We start from the raw sequence: 21798 nt of genomic DNA on the forward strand, positions 1-21798 counted from the left end.
AAAGTGAATAGCAAGTGATCAGTGCCTCTTTACTTTTAAAGAGTTACTGTAGCTTTTTACATTATTGAGTGCACCAAGTGAGAGAGAGCTTTCGAAGTGCAGGAGGTTTTCCAAGTTTTTTCTCTCCACTTTAGCCTAAAGGGGTCTTTTGAGGAGCTTGATAAGAGCTTGATACGGATGCTCTAAGTTGCAGGTCGCAATAAAAACATGATCCAAAAGAATGTAATGAACGAATTAACTTCTTGTACACCCAAGAATAATTGGTTCTTTTGTTTATCTTCTCCAAAGAAGAATGGATTGTTCTTTTGCACTTCGCTCCCAGTTGAATTGCAGTTGCATTTATTTTTCTTAGAGGTTACAGTTGTCAATGCATAGCACTCCTAACAATTCAAGTCATCATAGTGATGCTCAAGAGCTGTACATACATATGAAAATGAGCTGTTTTCAGCTGTTTATGCAAAGGTCTCTCTTAACACGACACATAAGACTTCTCAGGTCATACATACCACCGTCCGAAAGGATAACTTTGAAGAGTGGATCTTTTCAGCTGTTTATGCAAGCCCAAACCCTAGAACTAGAGAAATCCTTTGGGAAGAGCTGGGCCAACATGCAGTCAATAACCACCAACCCTGGCTCTTAGCAGGGGATTTCAATGATACTACTACTCTTGGGGAAAGCAAAAGCTCTGCCGTTGATACGAGCTCTAGCCAAAGAAGAAAATTTGCTGAGAATATCAACAGATGCAAGCTAGTCGACATGGGGTTTGAGGGTGCAAAGTACACATGGACAAATGGCCGACTAGGACTGGCGAATGTTCAAAAAAGGCTGGACAGGGCCCTCACCAATGAAGAATGGAGAGACATCTTTCCAGAAGGTATGGTCCAAGTCTTACCTCGAACTTATTCTGATCACGCCCCCCTTTTAATTCATGTACTAGGGAAAAATCCTAGGAATCAAATTAGGAGACCTTTCCGTTTTGAAGCTGCTTGGATTATGGATAGCTCCTTTGAAAATATTGTTAATGCCAACTGGAGAGGTTCGAACCTCGTAGATCACATTGATAACTTCACTAATGCTGCGAAAGATTGGAATAAGAATGTGTTTGGTAATATCTTTAGGAAAAAACGTTGGATTCAAGGGAGACTCAAGGGGGTCCTTAAAGCCCAAGAGACTAACTTTGCGCATAACCTCCAATTATTAGAAGTAGACCTTAGGAAGGATTTCAATGATATTCTCCTCCAAGAGGAAGTCCTGTGGTTCCAAAAGTCCAGGAGCAAATGGATTACTCTGGGAGAAAAAAACACCAGATATTTCCATCTCTCAACTATCATTAAAAGGAGAAGGTCTAAAATAACCATGCTCAAGGATGATTCTAATAACTGGATTGATAGTCCAGATGTCATTAAAGCTCATGTCCAACAGTTCTTTATTAATCTGTTCCAAAACCAAAGTCAAACCCAAGGCTGTAGTCAAGTTTATCATACTCACCCCATTTTCTCTAGGGAAGATAATGATAATCTCTGCCTGCCTTTATCTGATGCTGAGATCTGGAATAGTGTTAAGAGTATTAATGCCTATAAATCTCCTGGACCTGATGGCATTCAAGCCATTTTTTATCACAAATTTTGGCACATTGTTGGACCAGAAGTCAGAAAGTTTGTTCGTAATTGTTTCCTATCTAGCTCCATTCCTGAGGATATGAATAAAACTTTTATAGCTTTGATTCCTAAAAATGAAAATCCTGATAGTATAAAAATGTTTAGACCTATCAGTCTTTGCAATGTTGCCTACAAAGTTGTCACAAAAATTATTGTAGCTAGATTGAGACCTCTTTTGACCAAAATCATCAGCCCTTTCCAGAGTAGCTTCATACCTAGAAGAACTACCAATGATAACATTATAATCACCCAGGAGGTTTTGCACACCCTCCGTGGAAAGAAAGGAAAAAAAGGTGGCATGATTTTCAAAATTGACTTGGAGAAAGCTTATGACAAAGTCTCTTGGAAATTTCTGTTTGATACATTAAATTACTTTCAGTTAAATGCGAGCTGGATTACCCTGATAATGAACTGTGTTTCCAGTGTTAAGACCTCTGTTCTCTGGAATGGGGAACCTTTATCAGAATTCAAACCCAGTCGTGGCCTAAGGCAAGGAGATCCTCTATCTCCCTACCTCTTTGTTATGTGCATGGAACGTTTATCTATTCTCATAAATAACAAAAAAGAGGAAGGAAATTGGAAAGGAATCAAGGTGTCTAGAAATTCTACACCCTTAACTCACTTATTTTTTGTTGATGATTTAATTCTTTTTGGTCAAGACAACATGAATACTGTGAAAGCCATGATGGAAGTCTTAAATGAATTTTGTATGATGTCTGGTCAGACTATTAGCTTGGAGAAATCTAAAATCTTTGTTTCCCCTAATGTCCAAAGGAACAAGGCTAGGAGAATAAGTGACTTTTGTGGCATTAAACTCACAAATGATCTGGGAAAATATCTTGGAGTTCCTCTACTGCATAAGAGAGTGTCTAAACAGGATTTTAATCATATCATTGATAAGGTTCAGAATAGGTTGGCTGGATGGGTGTCTAACACACTTATGATAGCTGGACGAAGTACTCTTATTCGACATGTTTCTTCTACTATCCCCAGTTACACTATGCAAACCATGCATTTACCTTCCTCTGTTTGTGATAGACTGGACAGGATAAACAGGAACTTTTTATGGGGAGACACCCCTGGTGGTAAAAAAATGCACCTTATCAAATGGGATAAAGTGTGTAAGAGTAAAGAAGGTGGTGGTCTGGGGCTTAAAAAAGCCAAAGATCAAAACTTGGCCTTTCTTACCAAGCTGCCCTGGAAAGTTTCCAATGAGGAGGAGGCGGGACTTTGGGTCTCTATACTTAGAGATAAGTACTTGAGTAACCAATCCATTTCCTCTTGGCCCAGGAGGAGGCCTGCTTCTCATCTCTGGAAAAGCATATTGGATACTAAACAGGTCATTGATAAGGGAGTGAAATGGATCATTGGCGATGGCAAAACTGTGAACATCTGGCATGATTGGTGGTGCGGGGATAAACCTCTGGCCTTGTCCCACCCTGGTACCCATACCAACTCTTCTCAGAAGGTTGAATGTCTGATTATGGATGGGCATTGGGACTTGGGTGAGATAGCTCAGTTTCTGGATACCAATACCATGGAGACCATTAATACTATTCCCCTCCCTATTTACACCCAAGGGCCTGACCATCCCAGTTGGGTGGGATCTGGAAATGGAAAATTTTCTATATCAGCTGCTTATGAACTTATTAACAACAGTGAATCAGATTTGAAGGGTTGGAAATGGTTCTGGAAGCTCAAAATGCCTGAAAAACTTAAGACCTTTATCTGGCTTATTCTTCATAACAGCCTTCCAACCAATCACCTACGGGCTAGAAGAGGGATTGAAACCTCTGAATTATGTCCTAGATGTATTACATGCTCTGAAAACATTTCTCACTTGTTCAGGGAATGCGTCAAAGCAAAAGAGCTTTGGAGTAACATTCCCTCGAGCCACCTAATGAGAGGGAACTTGGAGACTCCCATCCACGAATGGATATCTCTTAATCTGAGATGCAACATGATTCTTGAGAATGGTTATGATATTCCATGGCACATTGTGTTTATTACTGCTCTATGGCAAATTTGGAAGGACAGAAACAAAAAGAGTTTTGATAACATTGAGATACCAATCTGCATTAGCGCCAGGAATATCATGGTTTATTCTCGGGAAATTGTGGAAGCATTCAAGTCCCCCCTCATTATGGGCTCTCAGCAAGCATGTCTAATATCTTGGGTGAATCCAATTGCAGGTAACATCAAACTCAACACGGACGGCTGCTGGTACGAAATGAATGGACGAGGAGGCTTTGGTGGATTGTTCAGAGATCACAAGGGCGACTGGATTATGGGATTTTACGGAAGGAGGAACTTTTCATCAAGCCTGGAAGCCGAGATTTGGAGCATCTACAAAGGACTAAAGATCATTCTGGAAAGGAAACTCAAGAACGTGGCAATTGAATCTGATTCTCTCACGGCCGTCAATCTGATTAAGGAAGGGAACCCAAGCAATCACCCGCAAAGTGTGCTCATCAACGAAGCCCACTTCATCATGGCCAAGACCAACACGCCAATCGAGCACACTTATCGATCAGCAAATCAATGTGCAGACCATCTCGCAAGAATGGGGGTCGAACAGACAGACGAACTCGTTTTAGTTATGGACATGCCCATCTCCATGAGAGAATTTTTTCTTAGAGATAGCCTGAATATCAGGCAGGTGTTAGATTAACAATAGGTACTTTGTTTAGGTTATCGTCCTTATGACTTTGTATGTATCCCTAATGTGGTACTCTCTTTCGTAGTCTATTTTGATATTCCGCTTGACCTAAAAAAAAAAAAAAAAAGAAAATGAGCTTTCTTTTTCCAGAAAGTTAACAACTCATATTATGGGGAACTAATTGACAAATTACAATGTCTAAAATTAGGGAACCGAAAATGGGACAATTTTTAGTCAGACAAAATACAATGCAACATAGTAACAATTAATTTTAGGTGCTAATCTACCCTCTAGCCATTTAGATAGCGTTTTCTACGGGATTCGCCTCAAATATATGTAGCTTCCGTCTCTGGAATAGATAAAAACCCAATAACTAACACGAAAATTTACTCTATGAATCCCCTAAAACTAAAAAGTCCCCCCTCTTCCTTTTCACGGGCATGCCGAAGTCGACAGAAGGAATTGCTGTGTTGAAGCTCTCAAAGTAAAAAGAAATAGACACCAAAAAAAACTCCCAAAAAATCCCAATAGACATAGCTTAAAAAAATAGACACCAAAAACTCCCAAAAATTTCCAATAGACCTAGCTTCCACACGGCTTTAAAAAATCCCAAATGGTTTCTTCGTTAGACCCAATACCTTTTCTTTCACGGAGGTTTTTTGGCCCAGCTTTGATTCGATCAGCTTCGGACGGGACTTGATTTCGTCGCTGGAACTCGAAAGATTCGAAAGATTTCGCCGGAATTCTTGGCTTCCGACGGGATTTGTTGACTCGGTGGGGACTTGATTTTGTCGCTGGAACTCGAAAGATTTCGCCGGAATTCTTGGCGCAGCTTCCGACGGGATTTGTAGACTCGGTGGGGACTCGAAAGATGACACCAATGAGAGCGGGAGAGAGAGATTAGGGGGGGGTGGGGTGGTTGTGAGAAACCCAAACGACAGGAGCTGGGTTTTCTTGAGAGAGTTGGAGACGACAGAAGCTGATACCAATGGGTAAAAAGCTGTTATGGCATTTTCGTAAAATATTTAGAAAATTGTGGGCACTTTGTTAAGAGAGTTGGAGAGAGCGCAAATAAGCCCTTGGATCAAATCAATCTCAGCCATTGTGACAACTTATCCCCATACTGTTGTGTTTTATTATATAGGTAGATTAGCATGTCACTCCATGGTTAGATTTTGAGGGAGGTTTTGGGGATAATAAGTCTGAGAGTAATAATTGGGAAGAAAATTTATTAGAACCATAATGAGAGAGCGGGTGGTTCTGGAAAACCAAATCGAACAAAGCAAAGTCCGAATTGAACATTCTGATTCTACCAACTTGAAAATTTATCTCTAACCAACAAACACCCTTATTTTTTTAATCTTTGTAATTTTCGGATTTGGAGATTAATAAAATTCTTTTACTTTAAAAAAAAAACAAAAAACAAACAAGTACTGTAAGATTAAAACGTTGATCCAACCAAAGTAATAGAAGCAAGAGATTTTACTTGTGGGAATTTCCTTCAACATCTTGAGCTGTGCTATGTGCATGCTGCGCACAGCTTGCTGTGCAAGAATCATTTCTGCAACATCTTCCACATTGTAGATTATTTATGAACCTCGGGTTAGCAAAAGAAAATCTCGCAACTCTTCAAATACATTCACACAAATTCATTAACACCCGAGTTAAGTACACACGAATTAAAACAGTCTGGATAAACCATGGAAAACAATCATTTTCACGGAAAAACGCTAACTTAAAAAAATAGATTCCGAAAAATAAATAAATAAATAAATAATTCTAATTTTTCTACAAATTCTTCATCTAAAAACACACGCAAAAAAAAATCCCACGCGTCAACGGAGCATACTGTTCTTCTTAGGACGCCTCAAACTCTTTCAACGGATCAAGCCGGAAATTGTAGCCCAACTTGAGGGCCACCAGTCCTGGACTTGAAAACTGTTGCTTCATAAACCCGGCCCAGTCCATCCGTCCCCCGTTTGCAACCTGATTTAAGCGGCGGTCGTGCCGTCACACACGCCGTTGAGACCGGTAGAAGCAGCGCAACGTGAGGTCACCGGCCCTGGACTTGGAAACCGTTGCTCTGTAAACGGGATTCAAGGAGCCATGGTCGACAGAGCCCTCCTCCGACGCGGACAATGCGATGTCGAATTCGGTTACGCCCCACTCAAATCGAAGCTCGGCTTCACGGACCAGGACCGCGTCCAACCGGAGATTATTCCCCTTTTCGACTCCTTCGGCATTGCTTTTAGTATTATGTTCGTTCACGGCAAACTTAGCCATGTCCAGGATTTCGCTGTGTCCGTTGGGATCCTTGATGGTGGCCGAAAGAGATTCAAAGGTATATAAGGATTGTGAATTTGAGAAACAGATACCTTTGTCGTCCATATCATCAGTGATTCGTATAGCGAAATCCCGCTTCTGATGGATTTGGTTGTTGGTTTTGTTGCTGATTGAGGTTAAAACTAACCCGGTTTTCCGGTGATGTCTTGCAGCGGCAGCGGCGATACCTCTGTTGAGAAGAATCCGGAGGACCATTTAGAAGGGATTTGGTTCCTTAGAAATCCAAAACAGTAGAAGCAAAACCCTAGTTGTTTATTCTTCCGAATGCGTCCATTTGTTTACTCTTGTTTATATACCCCTCTCTTTGGGACTTGGAAGTTTCGGTGGCCCCTAAACCCGAAAAAATCTTTAAAAAAAATTGTGGTGTCTGGCCATCGCACACCGTGAGGGGCCCATTCTAGGTCCCGCGCGGATAATGTGAGCCGTTCAATAATTTAAAAAAAGAAAACCAAGTGGACACTGCTGAACATCAGCTCAATTCAATATGTGTAGGTGCTCGGATCAAGCTTCTCATCTTTGAAAAATCGAAAAAAATGGAAATATTGGTTTTCTGGTGTACAGAAAGATGAGAAGTTTGATCCGAGCACCTATACATATCGGACCAATCTGATGCTCCGCGATGCCCACTCAGTTTTTTTTTATATTAATGAATGGCTCGGATCATCCGTGCGGGCCCGAAGTAGACCCCACATAGCATGCGGTGGCTGTAGACTTTCTGAAATCTTTAATACGACTGTCATTTGTAACATCTCACATAATGTGGGCCCTATATATGTGTAGGTCTCATACCATACGAGAGAGACGTTACATATAACCGTTGCTTTGAAAATTTTCTCAACCCTAAACCCCGCCCACTAGGCACTACTTCAGAATTGAATTTTAATTCCCTATGGTTATAACCTCAATCACATAATACGCGTGTGAGTGCAGGTGTAAAAGTGCGAGCGTAAAAGCGTCTTTCATAATTTCACTAAATAACTAGAATCCGAAAGTGCAATAATTTAAAGCATGAAAATAGAGCGAGAATTGAGTGCCGAAGCGATGGCCATTACGAAGGATTATTAAGGTTGTAACTACTTACCGAGTTTGGTTTTGTTTTCGATCCTCTGTCTGTTTTTTCAAAATCTCGTCAAATTTCTTATAATCATTTTTGTCCTTTTTTAGATTGCAACAATGCTTTCCAGTTTGTGCATAAGAATTTATCCGAGTTTCAGCAATACTAGGGATACATTTAATTTTGCACCCATTTCATACTCTCTTAGAGCATCAGCGCCTTCCTCGTTAAACACCTTTTTTTGTTACGGTCTTGCTATTGTCAGCCCACTGGACTAACAATAAACACATTAGAAGACAAGAAAAACACGTATTTCTGTGTACTTTTTATACCTTTTAATACACATTCACACACTCACTATTGTCGGCTCATTGGGCTGATTTTAGAATTTTCCTTTTAGTTAAAGTAACGAGCAAATGTCCGAAATCGGTGCGGCATCAGACTCGATTGAGGCTTGCTACTAATTACAATTGCTATAGTCACTCTTTGTTTGAAACGAGCTCCTGTTCACTTGCTACCTATTTCTTTAATGTTTTACTTTTTTATTTGAAATTTCTCTGCGTATCATGAGCTGCCACAATACCGATGCCTAGAGCTTACAAAGTCAGTTGGAATGATTTTCAGATAAAAATACAATATTATTTTATTGAGATAATTTTTGGATAAATAGTTTGATGTAGTTGACATTCTAAAAGTGGCTAGCTAAAGTAATAAAGTGAAGTTTTTAAAGTGTAATTTGGTCCAAAATTTGAAAAAACCTGTGCAGATGCTCTAATACAGATTAAGGTGGAATCCAAACACCTACGGAGTACAATTAATAAAAGTTTTCTCCATGACTACGTGTAGAGATGTAAGAATGGACGTACATTTGAATGTGTCCCTACCTAAAAGTTTTAAGAGATTACCCAAAGTGATTTGTTTTGAACGGCAAAGAAAGATAAAATTAATCAAATTATAATGATTAAAAGGACAAAAAGGATAAAATATCATAACGAACGAAATACATCACAAGTGACATCAAATCTGTCCGCTAATCGCATGTTGTTAAATGCCCTAATGGCACACACATTAAATGAAAAGAAAACAGCAGCACACAACCATAAAAGCCCCTCAATGAGAAACCATGTCTTGTCAAGATAGTTGTCTTATCTGCCTCCCCAGTGGAGGCGTGAGTTCGAGCCCCACGGGAGCGCGACTGGTGTCCAGGACTATGAATAGCCTCTGGACCTCTTATGTGCTAACTTACTAATTAACTACTAACTCCCTAGATCCCATTGAGGTATAAAAATGACCAAAAAAAAAAAATTAAAAGCCCTTCAATATCAGTCTTGACCACCACATCCCGCCGCCCCAAAGCCGCCGAGCAATCCAACCACCACAAAACGACACCACCCAGCGGATAGATTAACCGCTTGCTCTAGACAAGATATGGACTCTGAAAAGCATTAACGTCCAAAACAATAGTAAGTAACCACATCAAGTTATATTATGCTATAAAAGAACCGTATAGCTAATTATGACTGAACAAGCAAGATGCACAGTTTGTTCAATAAAATTGAAAATCAATAACCGCAAATTTACATACTGTTTCTCTAGTACTGAAATGAATCTTGGTTAAAATGAAAACTCCTTTTCAAAAGAGTGCATTCAGTGTTAGTGATAAGTCAAGCTTCTCTAATAAAATACAAGCGCACTTTCTGTTAATTTTCATGATGAAGTGATCGCTCATGGTGCAATCATCAGATGCACTTGATATGTGATAAAGCAAGCCTAACTTTTATCTCTTTCCAAATTCCAGCATGAGTCAATGTATTAAAGCACCGACTTATAAATTACCACTGAAGTCTTGCCAAAAATCCAATTTAAACAACTAATTATGGGCCACCTATTTGAAGTCACAAATTTGAAAAAGACAATAAATCGGTCAATTTGGCTGGGCTAGTGCTCAATAAGAGTGATTTCTTTATAAATTCAGCACGAGTCGTGACAAATAGTAGAACAATTGTACAGGAATACAAAGAAGATGCACTTGGAATATAAATAACCTATGATGTTCCCGTCTCCGAGATGGTTTTTCCATTTAGCTTGTTCCCGTACAGTACTACCTTTGGCAGTTCTATAAACTAGAATCAAGCCACTCTGATAAGAAACTCATTAAGTTCCAAGTTATAAAGGTACACAAATCAAGTGGCCATAGATGGACAGTCCTTTTAAAAATGTTGTGGACTTGGCTAAATACAAAGCATGTGCAGACCACTCCTACTTCAAAGGAATATGAGCACATGCATGCGCTCAATTTATAAACACTTTTCCCTGAAATTGAACCTCGAACGCTTCATTTGCTCGTATACTATTGTCAAGAAGTTCATTCTTAATACCAATGCTGTTGCAGTTCTAGAACTCCAGTTTTATTATGCTTTCATCCCTTTTTAGCTGCACAACACACATATATGTGGCAAATGGAGATTTGCGTTAAAAAGAGCGGGATTAATCATCGAAGAGAGAAGTCAACACAATGTATACCTTTAGAATTTGTCTTCTTGTAACAATTGGCAGCATTAGCATAAGCACTAGCAGTCCATCTATAAATGTAAGTGACAGGGTCATGTAAGCTTATAGCAAGAAAGTATCTGCAAAATTAACCGTACAAACATAACAATCTATATCCTCTACAAGAGGAAGCACTTACCTTTAAATGACAGTTTGCTAACTTGATATAGGTTGATCCTGCTTGGTCCCCTGAGAATTCATTATTCATGAGAGAGTATTAATTGCATATACTGACATGGAATATTGACTGAACTCCTTAACCCTAGCCTACTTCTTTTCCTTCAAGTATCAAAATGATTGGATATCTTTCTATTCAATAAACAAAAAACAAAAAAAACAAACAAAAAAACAAACATATGGCTCCCGAAGCACTAGTGTTTATGGTGACTCATGGCACAAGGGTAAGAATCAAAGTCAAGATATTTCATTACATTACAATCCTCACCTTGTAACTGATTTTATACAACTCTGGTTGCCTTATCATTTGAAATTCAGTCACAATAAGCTCCTTCAAATCTATTTTCCTGATGACTAAATAAAAGACAGAATGCATGTATGATCGTAGAATCCAGTGCATGTACCAAAATACAGGTGAATGAACAAATTATTTATTTCCCCCAATAATGTTATTCCAAATTTTAGTTCCAATTTTACTCCTTAACCTCCTCGATAAAAGTTTGAAACAAGTCAAACAACAGCCAATACACACACTACCATCTAGCGCTAAATCAGAAAATCATTATAATCAAACTCAATTGATTCCAAGCTTTCCATGAGAAATGAACTGAAAATATGCACCGAGTCCTAACCTTAGTCACATAACCCTTCGCTAGAACCCTCCCCTCGCGCTCTCATTCCTTACTCGCCCTCCCGTGAATTTCCGTAGTTTGGAATGTTTTCAAAAGACGCTTTCACACTCGCATTCGCGCAATGCGCATTATGGGGCTTAGGTCCTAACTCGAATTCGACTCCACAAGCGACACAACATTCTTCTTTATTACAATCGCATCGAGAAAAGGAAACCGAATACGAAAACAAAATCAGAATTGAATAGAACTCTAAAATCGCAATCGACCTATCTAAACCCTCCGATTGTTACTTTTAATGCCAATTCTACCTTTTGATATGTAAATTCTTACACGACCGTTCCGATCTAAACCTAATCGCCTGATTTTAAAAAAAAAAAAAAAAAACCTCCGACTCAATTCAAACTACGCAGATTCTGCATACGAAATGTGGATCGAGGAAATGATTATTAAAAGAATAAGATCGATGGTTACATGATTTGGCGAGCTTGAAGGAATTGGCGGCTTTATCGAACAAATCGGCGGCGTCTTCGTATTTGGAGCTGAAGAGGCCCCAACCGCTGAGCTTCTTCTCGGCTTTCTTCTCGCAATCTTCTGCTCTCGCAATCTGATCCGACATCGTTTCGGCGTGTGGCTCTGTTTGCTGTGGAGATGGTGGTTGAGGATTTGTATGTATATATATATATATATATATATATATATACATATATATATATATAGAGAGAGAGAGAGAGAGAGAGAGAGAGAGAGAGAGAGAGATTTGGTGCAAAAAGAAATGCAAAAAGTTGAAAGTGGTGATGACGCGGATCCAAGAGAGTCTCCAGATTTCGAGAAAAATGATGGCCAGGTACATATTTTGATAATTAATACACTCTAACGATATTTTCAGTATTAATAAATATTTGTAATTTGTTTTTGGAAGCAGATATTAATTATCAAACTATCATGGGCTTTTGTTTTCCCCCAGATTTCTACGAAGTAAATTGGATCTGGGTTTACTTTTCATGGGTTGAAATCCAGTTTCTTTGACTTATCAAAACCCAGCCCATTAAGGAAGCCTAGTCTACTAGTCTTATGGGGGGGATTTCACATTTTGCCCCTTGAAGTTAAAGCCTCCCGAGGATTGGGCCTTATTTGAGAGCCTAATTATTTTTACATTTTGGATTATAAGTTATTAATTGTGGATTGTGGCCATAATAGATTATGAATTTGGTAAAGTGTTTGAAACATATGTGCCGAATAGATTTTGCAACGGGGTAGTGTATGAAAAAATAATACTCAAAATAGATTATGTATTTGAAAAGATAATCCAAAATAAGAATGGAAAAGCTCCTACGGAGCCGATTTTCAATCTGTCTTTAAAGTTTAGTTTTGAGAATTATATCACAATATTATCCCATATGTCAAAATACTCTTTTCGAATGTCGTACATTTTTTACGCATTATCCTCACAAAAATGGGTTGGGGGCGACCTAACTACTTTTAGTGGACCGTCCTAGATATTCCAGCTAGAGGTCAGGATCCTATGTGCCGAAAAGTTTTTGACCGCTGTATTGTGCGAATCTCTTTTTTTTTTTATTTAAATTCAACGGTCGAAAAACTGATCAGCACATAAACTTTCGAGACAAAAAGATTAGACCCACTAGATTTGCAATCATACATAAATGAATTTAATTGGTGTACTTCATCGTCCAATCCCATCATGTGATGTGGCATAGTACAATGAAACGAATCCTTACACATTCACACACAAGAAACAGACAATAAAACGTTCCCCGCAAAACATGCACGACAAATCTGAAACGAAAATCACTCAACTTCTAAATAAAACAGGATGAAGTCCGAAAACCCAGATGCCCAATCGGCCGCTCCGCTCCTGCCCGAGCTCCTGTCGCCGGAAACCCAATGTCCCCGTGGCGGCGCGTCGGTTTCAGGCGCGGTGTTCAACGTCTCCACCAGCATGATAGGCGCCGGAATCATGTCGATCCCGGCGACCTTCAAGGTGCTGGGCGTAATCCCGGGCTTCATTCTGATACTGATCGTGGCTTTATCGGTGGAGATAACGGTGGAGTTCCTTTTGCGGTACACGAATTCCGGTAAAGCGGTTACTTACGGCGGTCTCATGGCGGAGTCGTTTGGGAAAATCGGGTCGGTTGCGCTTCAAGTTTGCGTGATGGTAACGAACCTTGGGGCGATGATTATTTACTTGATTATAATCGGTAAGGTCTACATGCAACTGGGTTTTTTTTCTAGTTTCGGTGTTTGGTTTATTGATTTTTCACTTTCTAATTGTTGTTTCTTTGAACCAAGTCACTTGATGCGCTCAGTGCACTTGCGCAATTGTGTTATTTGTCTTTTCAAAACATCATCAACTACCGAAGTAGTAATTCGCAAGGATTGAGAGAGTGAGCGCAAAATGAAGATTGAGAGCACGAGCGTTGAGTCGTGTTGAATGAGTATGTGACTGACTAAGGTTGGAACTGTGAACTTGAAACATCGGACCATTTTTGGGTTGTCGCGAAAACAAAGAGAAGTGCAGCACTGTGTGAATTTTTTGGTTTCCATTTGAGACTTGTTGAGTTAGTTGGATAAGTGAAATTACTACCTTCATCAAAAAAATAAAAAATAAAAATTGAGACTTGTTGGCCCACGTTCTTGAACTTTAATTAGTTTTCCTTTCAAATTAGTCCAAAAATGTATGGACATATTTGCAGAAATATTGTTTTCAACCTGTTTAATTCATAATTAAACAACTATACCATAACTATCTTATTAAATTCTTTTGGCAAATGAACAAATGGAAACTTTATTATGAGCTTTGTGAAGTCTGATTCAAGTCTTGGTTTACCACTTTGCTGACTATGTCAGTATTGGATTTCTCGGTCTGGTCCCAAGGGCAATGTCTCGGAACTCTAGACAGGGGCATTTTGTTAATTAGTAATGTAACGATCATAAATTCGATGTAGGCAACAACCAGTTTAAATTGTGCTCTCTGTTCATTTGATTAAATTCGTGTGAGCCATAGATGTACACAGTTATTTCATTCGATTAAATTCGTGTGAGCTGTAGATGTACACAGTTAAAGAAAAATCTGTCGCTTTTTGTGTTCTTTCTTGATACTGTGCATGTTTTGGGTCAAATCCGCAATGTTTTGGGTCAAATCCGCAACAAAATTTACTTCATTTCCAATATAATTCTTCTGATTCACTTTTGCCTGCGATTTACTTCAAAAAAAGAAAAAAAAACTCTTATACCACTCGTTGGAGCCTAGCTGGTTCTGTTTTGTGTTTGGTATGATAATTGGCCATTTGACTTGCCAGTTGCCAGGTTGGAATTTGTGGTTGGTTTGTGATGGGGTCCTATCAGGAATTTGTTGTCCCTCATCCCCATTTACTTAGATAGAACGGTGCACAATCTTGTCCACATGTAGTGTCGGTTTGCAATGGAAATAACTTGTCTGGATTAGCTGTCCTGATCCCCCATTTGCTTAGATTCTGGGGTACACCTCCTTGGCAATATCTGAATTGAGATGACAAGTGAAAATCCAGATAGGCCTATTCTGTTTTTTGTCAAAACACTATAATGGACTGGGGGTATATGGTTAGTGCCTTTGTGGGTGTATTGGTAGAGATGATTCCAAGAGTTTTAAAGCCATCATACTCCTACATTCTTAGATTCGAATCCTCCCAAGTGCTATCTTTAACTGGTCCCCTGCTAGTCGACAGTGGGACTAGAGCCCCAGGATTAATCAGGATGGGCGTAAGCTATCATGAACTCCTGAGTTATATTAAAAAAAAGGCAGGCCATAATACTTGCGTAGTCCAATGTATTCTACATGTTTGCAACAAGGCCATGTTTGGTTGATCTGATTACGGCGATAAGATATGTACCTGGAGTTGCATAGCAAGACCAAATTCTAGGCCCATAAAATTTCAGCAGTTGAACTCACTAATTGTTTATTACACGTGCATTTGATCAATGAGGCAACTTGTCACCCCTTGCTCCATTTGGTTTGTTCATGATTGAATAAAGACAGAAGGAAATGATTATGACCTAATTAATGACCTGGTGCATGAATCCTAACAACTTTATTTCTGTTCATGTATTTTGCTAGGGGATGTCCTCTCTGGAAATCAATCTGAAGGAACATTGCATTTGGGGGTTCTACAAGAATGGTTTGGCATCCACTGGTGGAACTCCCGCGCTTGCGCACTCCTTTTCGTCATGCTCTTCATTCTGCTTCCATTCCTCTTATTACGCAGCATAGGTTAGTAGAGTCAATTAGTAACCTCACGCGTGGTTGTTATAACAATTGCATCAGCTTAGTTAAGCTGTCAATATCGCCTATGTTACTTGTTTAGTCAGCATGAAAAGAACTGAAAGAAAATGTCAATTTTTGATGAGGTTATCTTCTGATCCTCAAGGCAGAAATCATGCTCTCTTAAAAAAAAGTTGTACTTTTCGCATTATGACCACTCCATTACTGGGTGCTTACTGCAGAATCCCTCAAGCATGCTTCAGCTTTGTCCATCCTCCTAGCAGTGTTGTTTGTTGCCATATGTTCCGCAATGGCAATTCATGCGATGTGGGAGGGCAAAACGGAAAGATTAAGACTAGTGCCAGACTTTGCCAATGGAGTATCCTTCTTTGATCTTTTCACTACCATCCCAGTATTTGCCACTAGCTTCGGATGCCATGTAAATAGTAAGACTCTACCTTTTGGTTGATACCGTCTTACACTCTAAATCTATCTACTATTTGTTGAAGTAATTGTGCTTCTAGTTTCAATCTGATCACTAAATTTGAAAAGGTGCATAAAGTCCGTTGGTGATTGTACAGTAATTGGCATCGGGTGCTTTTTAAATGCTGCAGTTCATCCAGTGAGAGCAGAACTTAATAGACCTTCTGAAATGAGCTCAGCCGTCCGGATTTCTCTGGTACTCTGCGTGGTCATCTACTTTGCTGTTGGTTTCTTCGGATACCTTCTATTTGGCGACTCAATCATGGCCGATATGCTAGTCAACTTCGATCAAAGTTCTGATTCAGTAATCGGTTCATTACTCAATGACACTGTTCGGTTGAGCTATGCAATCCACCTGATGATGGTTTTCCCTGTCATGAACTTCTCCCTCAGAGCCAATGTGGATGAACTGTTCTTCCCAAGGAAACCTATTTTGGCCACAGACACCTTCAGATTTATATCTATTACAAGCATTCTCCTGGCATTCATATACGTGGTGGCAGTAGCTATCCCCAACATATGGTATTTCTTTCAGTTTATGGGAACCACCACAGTCATGTGCCTCATGTTTATTTTCCCAAGCGCAATTATTTTAAGGTACTAGCTCAAATTTCTCTCTTTGATTCAGTATTACAGTACTTCGATTACCTAAATTACACCTTTTTTAACGGCTTCGTGAAATTTCCGACAGAGATGTTCATGGTATATCTAGAAGGAGGGATAAGATTGTGGCTGTTTCGGTTATCATATTAGCTGTCGGGACAAGCTTGACTGCAATTTCCTCCAATGTGTACAGTTATATGAGCAAGAAGTGAGTGGTTTTTTTTCCCTTTCCCTCCTGTTCCTTGGCAAGCAACCTCAAGCCAGCATCTGACCAAAACAGTGATGATATTTTACATTGTAGCCTCTTCTTGTAAATTTGTAAGATGTATTTTCTTCTTTTTGAGCTGTTATTACATGCGTTCTGTATTGAAGGTATCAATTTACCTCATCAACACTGCCTCTTTAATTTGGAGGTACCCATTGAACTGGAGTTTGGCCTATTTAACTTTTTCTCAAAGCCAATTGGTATAAATGTTTCGTGAACATTTTTTAAATGTGTGTCATTGTTATGAGATCACACGAGGAGAATCAAAAAAATATTGAAATATATAGACTGATGTTGAAAAAATTCAGTTGAGACAATCCTAAACTTCATTTTTTAAAAACTTCAGATCGAAATTTCAGATTAGATCAACTCCGTAGACTATCCGTAAATTTAATTTCACATTGAAACAAAAAGTTACAATACACCTTCCATCCACACAACAGGGGGGCTTTGGATTTGACCAAAGTTAGATCAAGTCTACTTCTATGACATCTCAAAATTAATCAAATCTCAAATTCTGGAATCTCTTCAGCAAGCTCAACTTATATTTCTCAATTTCTGCATCCTCGGTGGAATCTGGGGTATCCCTAATAACTGAGATCGCTCCAGCACGCTGTAGGAATCCAGCTGCTTCATCTGAAAAAAGAGAGGACCAATATCAGTATATCACCCTATCTTCCCAGCAAAAAAATAAGCTCCAGAGAGACTCCTCCAGCACAAGTTTGCTAGTGTGATGGATTTTCATAAGATGAAATGGAACGAAAGGAACAAATTGTCCAGTTTGGGACCGTATTCGATAGTTATTCACTCTGGGGAGACATGTGAGGGTGTTGTTTGTCAAAACTTAGATTATGGTGAAGCAGGTTATTAAAAAAGCAGAATCCAAAAGCATCAAAATGGTAACTTCTCAAAAATCGGCTTTTTAAGCAAGGTTTAAAGCTGTTTTTGGTGTAGAAGCAGAAGTTGTAACAAACACATTGACACAACTTTCCATACAGGTAAAAGCAGAAGATTCCCCCCAAAAAGCTTTGAAAAACACCCTCCATAGCTTCCATCACTCCTCCAAGAGTTGGCTTGTTTCGGAAATTCAACACCGTGCATAGGACCTCCAAAAGAAGCTATACTCACGAAGCACTAACTGTTCCATATTTCGCACATGAAAGGGGAGGACTCAATTTAAAGCGTTGAAACTATGTTCCAGAACTGGTTTGAACTTCATCAAAATAGAGAAACCAGCAACCAAGAGCAAAGGCTCACCTGAAGGCGAGAGGGCGACAAGAGCCTTCAAAGCTTCTTTCCGTGTTTGGTCATCTTTAGCAGCCCCTAGCATATTCAGAAGCTCTTCAGCCCCACCCATCTCCACTATCTTCTTTCTTCTTTCATCTGTGAATCAGAACAATACAAACTGCATATTAAGATCTAGAGAGAAAACAGTCCATAAACTTCACTCTTTTGCAATGCCCCCAATTTACTTGGCTACGGCTCCATAGGTTAAGTTTGAAAACCAGGAGAGAGAGAGAGAGAGAGAGAGAGAGAGAGAGAGAGATCCAAAAGTTGGAGAAAAGACAACAGCAGAGACAGTTACATAGACAAAAAATAACTTCTTAAAACATTTCTGGGTCATCTGCAAAGCACTTTGTTAACCACAGTGAGAGAGATCCAAAAGTTGGAGAAAAGACAACAGCAGAGACAGTTACATAGACAAAAAATAACTTCTTAAAACATTTCTGGGTCATCTGCAAAGCACTTTGTTTACCACAGTGAGAGAGATCCAAAAGTTGGAGAAAAGACAACAGCAGAGACAGTTACATAGACAAAAAATAACTTCTTAAAACATTTCTGGGTCATCTGCAAAGCACTTTGTTTACCACAGTGAGAGAGATCCAAAAGTTGGAGAAAAGACAACAGCAGAGACAGTTACATAGACAAAAAATAACTTCTTAAAACATTTCTGGGTCATCTGCAAAGCACTTTGTTTACCACAGTGTGAGAATTCATTTTATTTAACATTGTTCAAACAACTATCAAAAACTCGCATTCAGAGTAGTGAGAAAAGTGAATGCAAGGAATCTCATGGACCAACAACCTAGCTGGGTCTCTTTAGTCTTCAAATCTCCTTTTTTTGGGTAGGTTCTCCAAACCACTAGTTTATCTAAGTGCATAACATCCTTTCAACAACAACATAATGAACGGAAAGGAAATAGACAAAAACATATACAGTTTCCACAAGGGAGGAAAAATAGCTCAAGGTGTGCCTGGCTTTATTTTCCTGTCATGAACTTGAAGTAGAGGTGAAGATAATGGCATTACCAAGTGCTTTGTTACAAAACCATATAGATGAAGTTAACCACAATGTGCAATAATCATAAGTATTACTCACTTGAGGAGAAACAAAAGGGAGACTTACCATCTATTGCAAAACGGGACAATCTAGATGCTCCCATTCTTTTAAACAAGGGATCCTTGACATGCAAAAGTGAGACAGATTGTTGTAACAAAGTATCTCCTGTAAAGTCAGTTTTACAGAGCTATTATCAAGTGATGTAAGCAGTGATACCAACGACATAAAACCAGGAGGCATACCCATGTACGGAAAGAAATTGTAAGCCACAGCTGTTGCAGTTCCAACAAATATCAGTTTCAAGAACCATCCTATTTTCCTATCAGCCTCCTCTTCAAGGGTGCGTTCATCTAAAAACCATTTAGCAAACAGAAAAGTTGTTATTAGGCATTTGTATTAAAGAATGAGTACCTTATTTTTGAGGAGTGATGTAGCCACGAAACGTAGGACGTGAAAATCATTTATTTGAAAAATAAAACTACTTTGTATCGGATATTTTCACCATCTAAAGTATTTTCCTGGAGCAATCCTTGTCCGCCGGTTGGTGCCAATGACAACCTTAAACCGCTTGGCTATTTTGAATGAGGTACTTCTTGTAGGAAAGAGTCAGAGCCATGGGCTAAAACTTAGACATGTTTGGTATTTTGTTCATAGTTTCAGCTACTTTGTCTAGGGAAAGAGTTTGACATTTAGCTCAAAACTTAAAGCACGCTGATATTGATTTCTCATACATGGATGTCTGGGTCTTGTAACTGGTGAATTAAGCATGAGAATGAGAGAGTCTTATACTAGGTAAAGGTATTGCTTAACCAACTGTCCCTCTCCCTTTTAACATTGAACTGACGATTTCACTACCCATTTTGCTTTGAACTATCTCCTCTCTCTTTTTCCTCACCTTAATGCCCTTTCACTGGTTTATGTTCATATTTGTGCCATTCCCATTCCCTGATCTCTTCATAGTTTCTTCAAACATATATGCCTCCGCGTTTACTAAACAGATGTTCAAACAATCTGCTCTTTTCTCAAGTCTACAATTTGTTTCCAGTGGACTATAACTTTGTAATGTAAAGTAAAAGAAAACAGAGAAAATGCAACAAATTTAGCTCCCGCAGAGGGGAGCCCAAACAAGCCCTTAAGATGAAATACCACCCTACGTCACAGAATCTTCAATAGGGCGTCTCGCTCCAGCTCTCAATCCTGATCTCCCAAACTTCAGTACTACAATATTTTAAAAAAAAAACGCTTTCACGTTCACGCTTGCGCATTGTAGGACTCGGGTACCGCCGCAACATTACCAACTGTGAATTACAAAACGGACAAAAGGGTAGATAAATACAGTAATTATCAAAAGAGTAAATCACTAACCTTTCCCAAGGGGTGTTGAAGAGAAATTGCGAGATTGCACATTCCCAATTTTTCTTCTGCACAAATACTGGACATTGCCAACAATTAAGAATAATAATCAGACGAATCTAATCACACAAGCCGTTAACAGAGGAGATTAGGGGTAAAACGAAATCGGGCAGAAGAAAATGATAAGAAGCGAAGAACTCTCCATACGGAGCTCAACCGGGCGGCTAACGTGCGCATGGTGCGATGAGAGGAAGAGTTTCGAGCTCTGGCCAGCGCCCAGTAGGATTTGCTATGGTTTGCTGCTGTTCTGCAAAGGTTTGTTCTTTCCTTCTCCGTCGGAGGAGACAAATACAGAGTTGGGCCTGGGCCTGGGCCTGGGCCTGGGCCTGTGCATGGGCTAGGCCCGCTACGAGGCCTGGTTTTTCTGGAGATCGTGAGGCCCCATTCCGCTAAGAGAAATGAGTACTTATTTTTTGAATTAAATATAATATATTGTAAGAGAATGACCTGTCTCGTAAAGCGGTTCCGTTAAGAGAAATAAGTACTTATTTTCTTAATTAAAGGCGATGTATAGTGAGAGAATAACCTTTCTTACTATAGTTAAAACTAAGAACTTTAGTGGAACGGAGCTCTTGTACAGACTTAGTTCACATGTGCACGCATGTGAGCGGGAGCAAAATTGTAAAAGTATTTTTTAAAAATATCTCAAATTACTAAAACTTCGAGCGAAGGGGTGAAAGTGGAAAGTCTTATGGGAGGATTATGTGACTTGAGTACGAGAGAGTGATTATTTAGTGCTCCAAAACACCTCTACGTGGTAGAGGCTTCTACCATCACACATTCAAATGAGATTTCACAAGTGACTTAGTCATAGCGGCACCGTGATAAACTTGTGGCGATGGAAGCTTGATGTGATGCCCCAAAAGTACTGAATAATTTTTCTTTTTTAAGTACGGACTACTAACTATTATTCCATTCTGTTTCTTGTTCTTTTCCTTTCGAGTTTTTGTGTCACAGTCCAACAATTTTTTTCCCTAATTTTTTATCAAATTATTTTGTTTTTCGATTTTTTTTTAAAAAGAGATAAATTAGATAAACATAAAAATATATACTGAACCTGAAAAAGTTCATGATAGACAAAATTACGCAAGACAATTCTTTTTATGTTACATATATATTTGTGTTTTGTCATGGACATTCTTTTTTATTATTATTTCAGCTTCTCAAATGCACAACATTCACGACAACTGAAATATGGCCAAACCGAATCCGGTCTGATTTGTTGAACAGGAATTTGATTCTTAGTAGTCCTAAATGTGTGGATTAAGAACTAGCTTGGGCTGTCAAGCATTGCAAGATTAAGGGCTTCAGTTCTGTTGTGCGCAAGTTGTCTCTTGCTGCAGCTCTCTATCACATTTGGCTCGA

General features: G+C 39.2%; 3 protein-coding genes across 5 annotated transcripts; 1 reads left to right on the plus strand and 2 right to left on the minus strand.

Moving 5' to 3' along the window:
* Positions 1 to 8672: 8672 nt before the first annotated feature.
* Positions 8673 to 11874, minus strand: LOC131300949 (alpha-soluble NSF attachment protein-like). Of its 2 annotated transcripts, XR_009191113.1 has the most exons (4): positions 11545 to 11874; positions 10404 to 10453; positions 10238 to 10296; positions 8673 to 9149 (listed from the first exon to the last, which is right to left on the minus strand). XR_009191113.1 is itself a non-coding variant. In XM_058327015.1 (3 exons), the coding sequence occupies exons 1-3, from the start codon at positions 11774 to 11776 to the stop codon at positions 10285 to 10287; spliced, it is 294 nt and encodes a 97-aa protein (XP_058182998.1). In that variant the 5' UTR covers positions 11777 to 11831; the 3' UTR covers positions 9643 to 10284. The 2 variants fall into 2 exon arrangements, 1 of the variants encoding a protein (XP_058182998.1); XM_058327015.1 differs by lacking the exon at positions 8673 to 9149 and having other exon boundaries at positions 9643 to 10296; positions 11545 to 11831.
* A 947-nt stretch (positions 11875 to 12821) lies between these two features.
* LOC131300936 (amino acid transporter AVT6C-like) lies at positions 12822 to 16908 on the plus strand. 2 transcript variants are annotated; one of them, XM_058326997.1, is made up of 5 exons: positions 12822 to 13289; positions 15185 to 15337; positions 15571 to 15774; positions 15910 to 16408; positions 16503 to 16908. In XM_058326997.1, the coding sequence occupies exons 1-5, from the start codon at positions 12905 to 12907 to the stop codon at positions 16624 to 16626; spliced, it is 1365 nt and encodes a 454-aa protein (XP_058182980.1). In that variant the 5' UTR covers positions 12822 to 12904; the 3' UTR covers positions 16627 to 16908. The 2 variants fall into 2 exon arrangements, with proteins under 2 accessions (XP_058182980.1, XP_058182981.1); XM_058326998.1 differs by having other exon boundaries at positions 12826 to 13289; positions 15943 to 16408.
* Positions 16909 to 17058: 150 nt separating this feature from the next.
* LOC131300944 (uncharacterized) lies at positions 17059 to 20720 on the minus strand. Its single transcript, XM_058327011.1, has 6 exons — positions 20581 to 20720; positions 20386 to 20452; positions 19263 to 19370; positions 19087 to 19185; positions 17937 to 18062; positions 17059 to 17315 (listed from the first exon to the last, which is right to left on the minus strand). The coding sequence occupies exons 1-6, from the start codon at positions 20608 to 20610 to the stop codon at positions 17179 to 17181; spliced, it is 567 nt and encodes a 188-aa protein (XP_058182994.1). The 5' UTR covers positions 20611 to 20720; the 3' UTR covers positions 17059 to 17178.
* Positions 20721 to 21798: the final 1078 nt, after the last annotated feature.

This window comes from Rhododendron vialii, chromosome 9a (assembly GCF_030253575.1).
Source record: "Rhododendron vialii isolate Sample 1 chromosome 9a, ASM3025357v1".
NCBI classification, from domain to species: domain Eukaryota; kingdom Viridiplantae; phylum Streptophyta; class Magnoliopsida; order Ericales; family Ericaceae; genus Rhododendron; species Rhododendron vialii.